This window comes from Meleagris gallopavo, chromosome Z, assembly GCF_905368555.1.
Source record: "Meleagris gallopavo chromosome Z, MGAL_WU_HG_1.1, whole genome shotgun sequence".
Classification (NCBI taxonomy): Eukaryota; Metazoa; Chordata; class Aves; order Galliformes; family Phasianidae; genus Meleagris; species Meleagris gallopavo.
The window spans coordinates 22,450,222-22,462,345 of record NC_139435.1 but is presented as its reverse complement, the minus strand read 5'-3'; the positions used below and the strand labels follow the sequence as shown (position 1 = coordinate 22,462,345).

Here is a 12,124-nt window from a genome sequence, read left to right as displayed (position 1 = left end):
TGGTGAGGTGACTCCCTGGGACGGCCGATAAGAAACCGAGACTGTTACATAAAGGACGGACTCTGTAAAAGCCAAGGGGCAGGCAGGCACGGGTGTCGGCTATTGCAACCTGGTAACTTCGTGCATGGACCAAGGTAAGGGAATTTAATTCTTGCCTTGGGGGTCGGTTGAGACTCTTGAGTGTGTGTGACTGAGATGCACTTCAGTGCAAAGCGAGTGCGCAGTCCCGAACTGTGGTTCTGTTGTCCCGTGAGGGGCACGGCCAGGGACGGACGAAGCAGCTGTGTTGGTGAAAGGAAGAGTCTCGGGAGGGAACTGTTGGTGTATAGTACCCTGTGCACCTGACGGAGTGCCAGCAGTACACCCCTATTAATCCGAGAGATAGGAGTATAGTACTCCTGAGGGATTGGGCCCAAAATCTGAGAATCAAGGTGTGGTAACCTGTGAGCTAGGGAGTTCACGGTAGCATTCTGGAGGGATGGTAATAGGAGTTCCTGAGAGCAGGGGAAAAAGGTCCCCAAAATCGTGCCTAGAGATAGCCCCTTAGGAGAAATGCTTCAAAATTGGAAAACCAACCCCAAAAGTAGGGACAAAGACAGGGAAAAGATGTATAAATACTGTATACAAACATAGCCTAGAGAATCACTACAGGGAAAATCATTATTTTGACCAAAATAGGGGTCTGATGAAGATTGGACCTGTCAGACTTTGTATTTATATGTAAACAGTAAGACTCCTTTTTCTGAAACAGAATTGGCTTATGTCGCTTAATGGGTGCAAGAAGTAAAAAGTTCCTCACAAGGAGTTGAAGTTCAAAAGAAAAAGGAAAGAGAAACAGAAAGATCATAAATGGGATTCCTTAGATAACTTTCCCTCCTTCAATCTCTAAAGCAATGCAAGTGGCAGAGAGAATGAACTCTCAATTACTGAGGGAGTTGGAGTAATGTGAATGGGACCTGGAGAGTTTTCCTTTCTCGAACACTAACCTTTCTAATACTTCACTTTATCCTCTTAGGGCAGTCTCCTTAAGTCAAAGGGAAATAGGGTATGCTAATGCCTGCTGATTTTAGTAGAAAAAAAGTTAGGAGTTTCAAGAAGAATTCCTTAATTGAGGATCCTATAAGTGTACAGAACAATTAGATCAATTTCTATGGCCTAATTTCTACTCATGGATGGAAATGATCATTATAATTGATATGTTGTTTATTAGAGAAGGAGGTGGGCAGCTATGCAAGTGTGGGAAATGAATACAGAGGGAAGGTTGGGTTCTGGAGGGAGGCAGAGAGAGGAAGGATCCTGAGGATAAATTGTACTGATTATTGTCACTGTCTTTGTGATTGTTAAATGTTTATGTCGTGAAAATGTTATGTTATGTTATGTTATGTTATGTTATGTTATGTTATGTTATGTTATGTTATGATATGTCATGTATGAGGCTGTTATGGAACTGAGGGTGTCTAAAGAGATACTGGGAAGCCCCCCTGGGGTGTATTTTGGCTCACTGGAGAAACAATGCTGGTGAATCAGGGGGAATATTAAATAAGAAACTAGGAACATGAATGGAATAATGAGACCAATTTTATAATTGAATACTTAATCATGAGAGACCAAGTGCTGGGTGTTTGTGGAAGTTAACGAACCGTACGATTTGATTTGTGGATTTTGAAAGGAATGGGACGAACTGTTTTGATGGTATAAGAAAGTGTAATTGCTGATGGTATACAGAAGTAGAATTGAGGGTATGTGGAAGTGTAACTTAGGGTACAAATAGTGGAATAATGCACAAAGGAAAAAGGGTTAAAGAGAAAGTGAGTTTATCTGGGCTGGCATGAGAGCAACCCCCCTGCACTGTTCCCCTGCAAAAAGACCTTGGTGTGAGAGAGTGAGCTGCAGATGGAGACTACTGCTGTAAACAACATTACTTGCAAGGGGGGAGGCAGAGAGGATAGGGCACTGGAAGTGAGAATAGCCTCTGCAGTGATCTAGGAAACCCGAAATCCCAGTGTTAGCACTGGAAGCCTCTGGAGAGGAGGAGGTAAAACTGAAGTATGATGTTAGTAGTTTATGTAATGATGAGAGTTTGGAAAGTGAGAAGTTTGGGAAGGACACAGGCTGAGGAAAGCAAAGATGAGAAGGGTGCAACAGGGATGTCAGGACTGAAGAGAGGTGAGCGATGTGAAGGAAAAACAAACAAGCAAAAACTGATTGAGAAACAGAGATAGTAAGGAAATTGGGAAAAACAGCAGCTGTTACTGTCGTGGCACTAGAGTAAGGCAGTAGGACCCAGGGATCCACTCAGAGAGAGAGGTGAGGGGGGGCTGGAAGAGCCCAGGGAGGGCTCCGTCCCACTGAGTGAAAGTAATGTGTAAATTACTGAGAAAGAGGGAACACTCTGGTTGCAAAGATGAAGGATGGGAATTTGGGAAATTTACCCTAGCAGATCCTCTGGTTGAATTACAGCTAGGGGAGCAGGATAAAGAAGTTTATATTTCGGGTGCCTCTTACCACCCGTAGATGATTTTGTAACAGTAGAAGGAGCTAATGCCCACTAAGAAAAGGCTTACTTTCTGGGGTTAATTAAATATAGACTGAGAAAACAAGTAGGAATACATAAATTTTTGTACATGCCAGGTTACTCTGGCAAGAAATTAAATAAAACTGGAGCTAAGGATCAAACAGTATTAACTGATTGAGAATTCTAAGTCTGCCTTTAACACAAACAGGGAAGAACAATGTTATAGCTCCAGAAGTTACAGAAATCTTGAATAAGATACGCTTAGGAGTGTGGATATCAGGGATACTTGGCAGACCCAAAAATGCAGCCTTACACAGAAGTTAAGTTAAAAGCAAGAGTTAGCCCAGTCAGAGTAAAGCAGTGACCTTTGAGGATATGTGATTGTAGAAGGATAAAAGAAATAATAGATATTTTTTGGAGTTTGAGTTACTAGTTGAATATGAATCCAAATACAATACTCCAAACCTAAATAAATAATAAATAAATAAATAAATAAATAAATAAATAAATACGGAAAGCAAGTGCTATAGCTTGGAACAAGATTTGAGGGCAAGTAATAGAATAGTTGAAGGTATACACTAAGTGGTGAAAGATCCATACACTTTATTAACCAAGTTAAGGAATTAGTAAGTTGATATTATCTTCTGGACTTGAAGTACACCTTTTCTGCCTGGTTTTGCCAAAGAAAGTCTAAAATTATTTGCTTTTGAATTAAAAAAAAAAAAACTCCAATATGGGAAAAATAATAAAATAATAATAATAATAATAAAAAAAAAAATCAGTTAACCTGGACAGTGTTTCCCAGGGTTGTGAGAACAGCCCAATGATTTTTGAGAATTGGTCAGCTTGTGAGCCTAACATTTGGGTTCCTCTACCCCATTTTGGAACCTTACTGCAATATGTAGATGCCACAGCAACAAAGGAGAACTGTGTACAATGGACTGTGAGCTTGCTGAATTTCTTGATTTAAATGGCTATCAAGTTTCTCAGCAGAAAGCACAACTGATCAAAAAAGAAGAAGCAATTTGCTGAACACCCAGAGCACCAACGGAGGGCTACCTCCAAACCAGCAGTGTGTGACTGCATGGAAACCGTCTGTGCCAGTTGGTCAGATCTACAGGAGGAACCATTGGACAACACTGAGGATTCCTGGATTCATCGACGGAAGCAGTTTTGTGAGACAAGGAAACTGTAAGGCAGGATATGCAGTAACTGCTACTGACAAGGTAAATGACACAAAACCATTACCTGTGGGGACTTCCACTCAGAAGGCTGAAATAACTGCCTTGACAAGAATCTTAAACATATGGACAGATGCTAAATATGCTTTTGGGGTGGTACCCACTCATGGTACCATCTGGAAAGAGTGAAGGTTGCTTACACACAAGGAAAACAAATTCAGCATGATGTAAATCTACCAAAGAGCAGCATGGCTGTTACACATTGTAAAGGACATCAGAAGAGTGACACTGTACAGGAAACTGGGAATATGATGGTGGATCAGGTGGCAAAACAGGCAGCTGAAGGAAAAGAAATTGGTGAACTGGCTTTAATTCCAGATGGTAAACTTAAAATATCTGAACCTTAGCCAGAACCTATAAGGTATTCTAAAGAGAACAGGAATCTAATTAATGATTTAGAAGGGAAGAGAGCAAGCTGACAGATGGGTGCATACCCAGACGGACACATTGTTACACCCTTTAGTATTTTATAGAATTTGGTTCTAAGGGAACATAATAAAACATATGAGGAGGGAGGAGTACAGACACCAGAAAGTAACTGTACAATCCTAGTACCAGGAGCAGGGTACAAGTGGGGTAGAGAGAAAGGGGATGACAGTACCACTTTTTGAAAACACTGAATTGAGATTAGGGAGTAAGACAATAACAGGACAATTATTGGATGTACCTGATGCAGGTAGTAATTTATTGGGGAGAGATCTTATGATGAAATTGGAAATACAAATAACAACCTGTCAGGAGGGAATTACAGTATCAGTGAATGTGTTAACTGAGACAGATGAAAAAGATATAGATCCCATGGTCTGGGCAAAGGAAGGGAATAGGGAAAGGTTGAAAATAACCCCTTTAAAAAATAAAGCTGAAGGAAAAATGAGATATCGCAGTTTGAAACTAAAGATATGTTTCTTAAAAACTGTATACTCAGATTGTCTTCCTCACTATCGTCTCTCAGGATCCAAGGATTGTTAGCACAGACACCACCTCTGGAATTTCCGATTCATCCATTCCAACCTGGAGACTGGGTCCTCATCCAGATCTGGAAGGAGGCAAAGCTGCAACCTGACTTGGAAGGACTGTTCCAAGTACTTCTGACAACAGAAGTCAGGACAGCCGAGAAAGGTTGGATTCACTACTCTTGAGTAAAACCCTCCACTAACCCTGAAACTTGAGAAACTGTTGCAATGGAGTATCTTCTAAAGATAAAAATTAGAAAGAAATTGCAAATAAACTAATCTGTAATTTATTTATTTATTTATGTTCATAACCTGTATAGGTAGGGAGGCGTTTAGGATATACATATATTTGTACTTCTAGTAGAGTATATCCTATTCTTCACTATAGTAACGGAATAGATATTTAGGAGTTAATAATAATGTGGGAGAGGGACCAATTAGTAGTTTTGATTCTGACAGTGATTACCTTTAAAGAATGTCTCAGTCAACTGATTGCTTGGGAAAAGAATGACCGGCAGAGAGGAGCGGGAGGATACCTTGTTATGATGTGGGTGAATGTAACAAGGAAAGAAACGCCTCAGACCATCACATTTGATGTTTGCAATGTGATAGCCTGTAGGAGCTTAAGTGCCCAACGATAATTGAGTCATGAAGAGAAATACCTGTGTCCCGAATTAGGCATGAATAAGAGATTCCCCTGTGGGGAATCGAATAATGTATGGTGGGCAACTGCCTATCAAGGCTGGACATATACCCCAGGGATATTTGATACGCTGCAATCACACACCCTAAAAGAATTAGTACGTTTAAGGGAACTGTCCAACCAGACTGCCAAGCCTTGCAGTGTAATCCAGTGACAATAACAATTAGCAAGGCGATAGCCTTGTTAACATCACTTTTGGGATTGGAATAAACATTTGGGGAAAGTATCCAGTAGCTAGATTCAGAGTAGATGTGTAGGATTCATTGCGTGATCATACTCAAAAGGTCCAGGATAAGAAAAAGGGAGAGAAAGTCCTGCAGCTGTAGTAATTATGGAAATAAAAGATCTCAGACAAACATTTGAAACTGAGACAGGATACAGGGATGTGAATGCCTGGGTAGAATGGATTAATTATACTGTCTGGAGTCTCAACTATAGCAACTGCTATGCGTGCGCATTGGGACAGCCTGTAGCTCAGGTAGTACCCCTTCCTCTGGGGTGGATCAAAGATTCCCAAGGGATGCAATGCATGATTGCCCTGTACCAGGAGAAAACCGCCTGGGGAAATGAAATGTATAAATCACTCCCCCTGTTGTTTCCCCCAATATTGGAGGTGGATGCCAAAATCCCTCCTGCATTTTCCATGGCCATAGGTAACCATACAGCTTGTCTCTCAAGACAGGCTGTGAGGGCTACCAGGCCTATAGGGAATTTCTAACTATGCAGTGAAACCTTGGATGCTACGAAAGATTTAGCAGGGAACTATTCAAGGCTGGGATTCCCTGGAGTGGATCTCTGGTGATATTGCGGTGGGAAGATCTTACGGTCCATTCTCCCATCTAACTGGGGAGGTACCTGTGCACTGAGGTGTCCCTGATGAATTTAAGTCTAGAAATCAAATTGCTGCAGGATTTAAATCTCTATTCTGGTGGGTGACAATTAACAAAAATTAGATTGGATAAACTACATCTATTACAATCAGCAAAGATTTATAAGCTATACAAAGAAGGCAATAAAGGGAATTGCAGAACAATTGCATGCTACAAGCAGGATGGCCTGGGAGAGCAGGATCGCCGTAGACATGATACTAGCTGAAAAAGGGGGTTGTGTTTGTAATGTTGGGCACTCATTGCTGTACTTTTATCCCAAATAATACAGCCCCGGATGGCACAATAACTAGAGCAATTACAGGGGCTTACTACTCTTGCTAGTGAATTAGCTGAAAACTCAGGAATAGATAGTTCCCTCACTGGATAGTTGGAGTCCTGGTTTGGCAAATGAAAAGGGATGACTGTGTCCATATTTACTTCTTTGATTGTGGTAGAAGGAGTCCTGACGGCCATCAATTGCTGTATCTCCTACATGAGGGGATTGGTACAGTGATTAATCAAAACTGCACTGCTGAAGCAAACAGTAGTGGAACCACCAACCGTACTCGGATAAAATGATGATATTAGACAAAATGGAGAATGGAGAAAGTGAAGAAGTTTTTAGAATCGTACCTTAAAAAAGGGAATTGCAGAAATCAACACTGTGAAAGAAAAAGAGGGGGGAATTGTGGGAATGGAATGTTGTTTCTGCATTTGATATTAAGAAGTTGCAATTGGTTTGAAGAAGTAGAACATAATACATTTGTATTCTGTAACTTATCCTTAGAAATAGTTGATCTAGGAAGTAAAATACTATATATGTTAGCGGCATGCTTTAGAAACATTATTACTGAATTATGTGATTAATGCTTTCTTGCAAAACTGTTCTAGTTGTTAAATGTTTGAAACAATGCGAGCATAGTGTGTTAGGGATTAGAAAACATACTGTAGATTTGTTCTGTTAGGATAAGAAACTCCCAGCAAAAGAAGAACAGATTTAGCAAACATCAAAGAACTTAAGGGCCTCTATACAAGGCCAAACTGTCTCACTCTGTGAGAAGGTTCGGATGTGACAGGCACGCACCAAGATACACCCCTGTCTTTCTCCAAGCTTATCTTTGTGGAAAGAAGAACAAGCAGATATCTGCAAAATAATGATCAGGTGTGGAATAAGTTAATTAAATACAGATTTACGCTTATGCAGCAAAAATTTATGTTTGTCCAAGTGTTTCCAAGTTTAGTGAAGTGTCGAGAAGATTGTGAACCTAAAGTACTCAGCCAATGAGGAACTAGGGAAGAAAGAGATAAGCGTCGGGGAAAAGGAATAAAAGATGTAACTCTGTCTTCTGGGTGCCCTCCTGCTTGCAGGAGGCCCGCCATTGCAATCACGAATAAAATCTGCTTTATCAGAGATACCGTCCTAGAAAATTATTTGGATATTTCCAATACACCCAAGAAGCCATTTTTTCGGTGACATTATATTCAGTGCTTTGAATGAAAAAGGCAAGTTAAGCTGTATCTGTAGAAGCAGTAATTTATCACCAAAGCATAAAACTTGAAATTACCAGCTTTGCTCTCCAAATCTTTTTTTAATAGATGTTCCTATTCCTTCGGTTCACCTGGCTGTAGACTGGTGAGATGAACTTATTTCAAAAAAATCTTTTCTTACATCAGGACATTTCTGTCTGCTGTGCTTTCCATGCATTGCTTAACAAACTCAACGGCCGGAAATGGTTTCGATTTTTCCATAATCACATTTGCTATCACCTAACTAGATTTTATAACAGAAATTCAACTTAAAAAAATTGCTGACACTTTTCATTTCGGCTATTTTGTCTTTATTCCTTGAAACACATGGAATTCGTCACCACGTTTGCCTTTTCAAACTGTAATCTTTGATAACGGGCAGGATTTCCTTGCAAGTGAGCAGGGCGCGGAGCGGCCGCCATGATGACAAGGCAGCACGGGGCGCGGGCGGCAGCGCGAACTGTTCTGGGCCGCGGGGAGGACGCGCCCGGCCTACAGTGACAGCTACGAACACAGAACGCGCAGCCCGACGAACGCGTTCGCTCCGCTTCTTTACAGGCCGCCACTGCTGGCCAGGGGCCGAGCCGCAACCCGACGGCGACGCCCCACCAGCACGTCCGCTACCGGCTGCCCGTCCCTGGCGGCGGCGCATGCGCCGGGCGGAGAGGGCCGGCGGCGCTGGCTCTTCCTGCCGCCCGGTGTGGGTCCGGGTGAAGGCTCGCGCCCAGCGAGCGGAGCTGGCCTACTGTTTCCGGTTGTGCCGCGCTCGGCCGTCTGCGAAACACGGTCGAGGTGGGTGCTACGGTATAGAGGTCTCTGCCCGAGCCCGACGTGAGCGTGCCGGCGGGGCTCGTGTCGTGGCGGAGCCGGACCTGGGCCGGGCGGTGGAAGGGCCTCGCGGCCGGGCCTTCGGGCTCGCTCGCTGGGGAGGAGTGCTGGCAGTCCCTTGTTTACTTCCCGCAGAAGCACGCGCTTGTCTGAAAGAAGTGCCTCTCTGAGGGGCGAGCCTGAGCTGCAGTGCTCCTGGAGCACCCGCCATCTCAGTCAAGGTACTGTCCGAGGAACCGCCTAAGTGCAGCCACAGCTCCTGCGGGGCAGCGCAGGTACTGCGTTGTGCCGGGCTTCGACTGAGGGGAACTGCTTCACTGCTTTTCGGGTTTCGAGTCAGGGAAACTGCTTCACTGCTTTTGGTTTCACCCCCTCTGTCGCTTCCCCCCTCTCTCTCTGTTGCTTCCCTCTCTGCTATTTGCAGTCTTAAGGATTGAAAACCTGTTGCTGTAACAGCTATATCCTTAGTTGTGATGCAAGGTTCTGCTATGTTGCTGATGAAATATATCCGTCGCCTTCTGTACAGCATATTTAACGCCCTAGGAGCACCTGAGGAGATCAGAGGGAGGTGTGGGGTGCTACATGTTGTTAAGTTTCTGTCTGTGGAAACGAGAGTGTTTAAGGGACTTGCGTCTGTGAAGATGAAGTCCCTCCATTAACAAAGTACACATTTCTCACTGTAATCCTTACTGAGTCTATTTCCCCTCTTAATGCAAGTTTGATGCGTGTGTTTTGTTTGTACTTTTCCATGGGTTTGAGGCTGTGCTTAAGTATCATTAAGACTACATGCAAATGTCAGGTGACAGGGGGCAGGTGGAGTGGGAGAGAAAGACAAATGTCCTTTCATTGCAGGAACTGTGCACAAATAAACTCCTTGCAATTCTTTTGCATAGGTTCTGTGCTAATGCTGCTTGCACGATCTGCCAGAGCTGTCTGAGAGGCCAGAACACAAAGACATTTTGTAGTGGTAGGTGAAAGATGAAGTCAAGACTGTGGCAAATATGACACCTTACTACAGTGAAGCTAGAAATAACTGTTTTTATTTCATAATATGACAGAATAGCTACTAATGTAACTGTTAATACAGTTATATGTATGTGATTACTTTGATAATTAAGAGAACCTAGAAGTGGTATTTTATTCCGAACTTAGACTACTGTGTAACATTTCTTGCCGTTGCATTACTATGGCATTAGTTTGACAAAAGGTTTTGATACAATAATTAGGGAAGCACTACCATTACTCTTCTGATTTTTGAATCTTTAAATGTTTAACAAATTTCTCCCTCTTATGTTTGAATCCCTATGTTGTAATAACTAGGTCAATATTTTCATGCAGATTGTTAAGATTAATCAACACAGTTGCTCATGATTAGTGAGACACCCTGATTGTTTGCAAGGTTTTTATATGAGCTCTAAGGGGGAAAAAAAAAAAAAAAAAAAAACCTATAATTGAAGAAACCTCAGAATTTTGCCAAGTTTTCACTGTAGCTGAGAGAGGTATAAAATATTGATAATTGGTATTTTAAAATCTTATAATCTGATCTTGACTTGTAAATTCTGAGTTTTTGTTGTTTCCATCATATAAGTTGACCCTACTGTGCAGTACTGAGGATTTGTAAATCATCAGCAGTTGAACGTGTTGTACAGACAGATTTTCCTTCAGTAGTTCTGTTAATGCATAGTCTATGCAAATAGTCAGTTGTGTCAGAATAAATTTTAAATTTAAAAGAAAAATTAACTTTACTGTTACGGAATCATTATATAAACATATGTATAAAGCAATGGTATGCATTTATTTTTTAAGTATTAGTAGTTTACTTTCCAATTGCTGTTATCTTTCTGCAGCTTCTTTGAATATCATGCAGAAAAACTAATTTTGCTTATGCTTGGTGATCAGCAGCATCGTCATGGTCTTATGATGGAGTATACTATACACATTGTTTTTTAATAATTGGATTATGAAACACTTTCCATTCAAATACGTTATTTTTCCTTGAAATGATAAATCTTAAATTTTGTTTCACGGATTTTTTTTCTAAAATTAAATGTAAATTGGAGGGGAGCAAACAAAAAATGCAAATCTAAAAATAAATAAATAGTAATTGTGAAACTTGGAGAATACAATGTTTTTATTTTCCATCTTATCCTGAAAGGAGATGCAGCTAGCCTGCAATCACAGTTTTCTTAAGCAATACATAGAAAAATATTCTAAATAATGCAAATTTTTAAACCCCAAAGTTTAGAAAGTAATTATTATTTATTTGTTGCCTATTTTCATTTGTTTGTTTGTTTTTATTGAAGGTAAAAGGATACATGTTCACCTCGAGCAAAAGAGCATGTTCCCAAACTCCACCAACTTGGGTCGTCCACGATTTCCTCCTAAACATCTGCAACAGAATAATTTCCTCAATAAGGTTCCTTTATATATACGACCTGTTCTCTCTCACCAGCAGATTGTTAATGCTCATGTTAGCTTTCAGAATGCAGTGTAAGTACAGTAAAATTTGTTACTGGAAATTGAATTGATGAGTACAGTTGACTGTCTTTTGAAAGAAGTATTTCTGTTTGGGGGGATATTTTTTAGTGTTTTTAACATTAAACTTCATTAGACTTAAAAATTGGAGTTGTGATACGTAAACAGAGCTGTATAATTTCTTGCAGTGATTTAGAAGTTTTAGTGCTCTGCCATGTTGTGTGTACCGTGCAAGATGCCATTGCATCTCTTAATAATACAGAGCAAAATAAGCAGTTCATAAAAAGTCATTTTAGTCATTATGTGAATAACAGTTACAGACTGTAATCTTTCCAGGGCTTTGTTGCGTGGGAACCTTGCGACTACAGTGGCTCATACACCGCAACCATTGACTTATGGAAATGGCAGTCCAGTGAACACACCTGCTCCTTCCCCGACATTCCGAGGGAAAAAGTAAGATGGATGGGGAAGTGGATGGGTGTGCAATTAATTCTGGTTGTACTGAGCATGTGACAAAGTTTGTTCAATATTAGTTTTTTTGTGCAAGTTAAATTTAGTTAGAAAGTTTGTGAATATTGAACAAAACTGATTTTCTTCCCTCCCTTCCTCTTTCCTCCATGTCATGGAACTTCAAAAAATTCTTGTATATGCTGTTTAGTATTTTAGTCCTCATAAGAGGCCCGGTACATGTAGTTTGTTTTTTTTTTTCTTTCCAGTAGTTGTGGAACTGTGACTTGTGCATTTTCTTTTTATACTTTGATAGCTCATATTCTTTGTATGCTTGACTGTGGGAGGATTTGTGTCAATGAGTATTCTCTTCTGTATATTTGCAAGTTAAAACTGTGTAGTGTTTGTGGGAACAGTGAATGTTTATTCTGTTTTTCTTAATTACGCAGTGTTTTGTTTTTTGGTGCCTGAATTTAGGACTTCATATTTAAGTTTTGTGGGTTTTTTATGAGGAAACAATTTGTGTGGAAACGATTTGCCTACTTCTCAAAAAACAAATGTAGGTA

General features: G+C 40.8%; 2 protein-coding genes across 5 annotated transcripts in view; both read left to right on the top strand.

The window, feature by feature from the left end:
- Positions 1–7,692, top strand: LOC104917147 (uncharacterized). 2 transcript variants are annotated; one of them, XM_085214576.1, is made up of 3 exons: positions 1–134; positions 3,509–3,741; positions 4,709–7,692. In XM_085214576.1, the coding sequence occupies exons 1-3, from the start codon at positions 125–127 to the stop codon at positions 4,817–4,819; spliced, it is 354 nt and encodes a 117-aa protein (XP_085070702.1). In that variant the 5' UTR covers positions 1–124; the 3' UTR covers positions 4,820–7,692. The 2 variants fall into 2 exon arrangements, 1 of the variants encoding a protein (XP_085070702.1); XR_014880700.1 differs by lacking the exon at positions 4,709–7,692 and having other exon boundaries at positions 3,498–4,702.
- A 739-nt stretch (positions 7,693–8,431) lies between these two features.
- Positions 8,432–12,124, top strand: part of TENT2 (terminal nucleotidyltransferase 2) — a 40,318-nt gene continuing 36,625 nt past the window's right edge. Inside the window, exons 1-5 of one of the 3 annotated variants that reach the window (XM_085214574.1) lie at positions 8,432–8,600; positions 8,772–8,857; positions 9,530–9,603; positions 10,940–11,126; positions 11,448–11,564. In XM_085214574.1, the coding sequence (XP_085070700.1) occupies positions 10,975–11,126; positions 11,448–11,564 (269 nt within the window). In that variant the 5' untranslated portion in view covers positions 8,432–8,600; positions 8,772–8,857; positions 9,530–9,603; positions 10,940–10,974. Of the gene's footprint in view, positions 8,912–9,529; positions 9,604–10,939; positions 11,127–11,447; positions 11,565–12,124 lie in introns of all 3 variants that reach the window. The other 2 variants (XM_085214575.1, XM_085214573.1) reach the window with 2 other exon arrangements.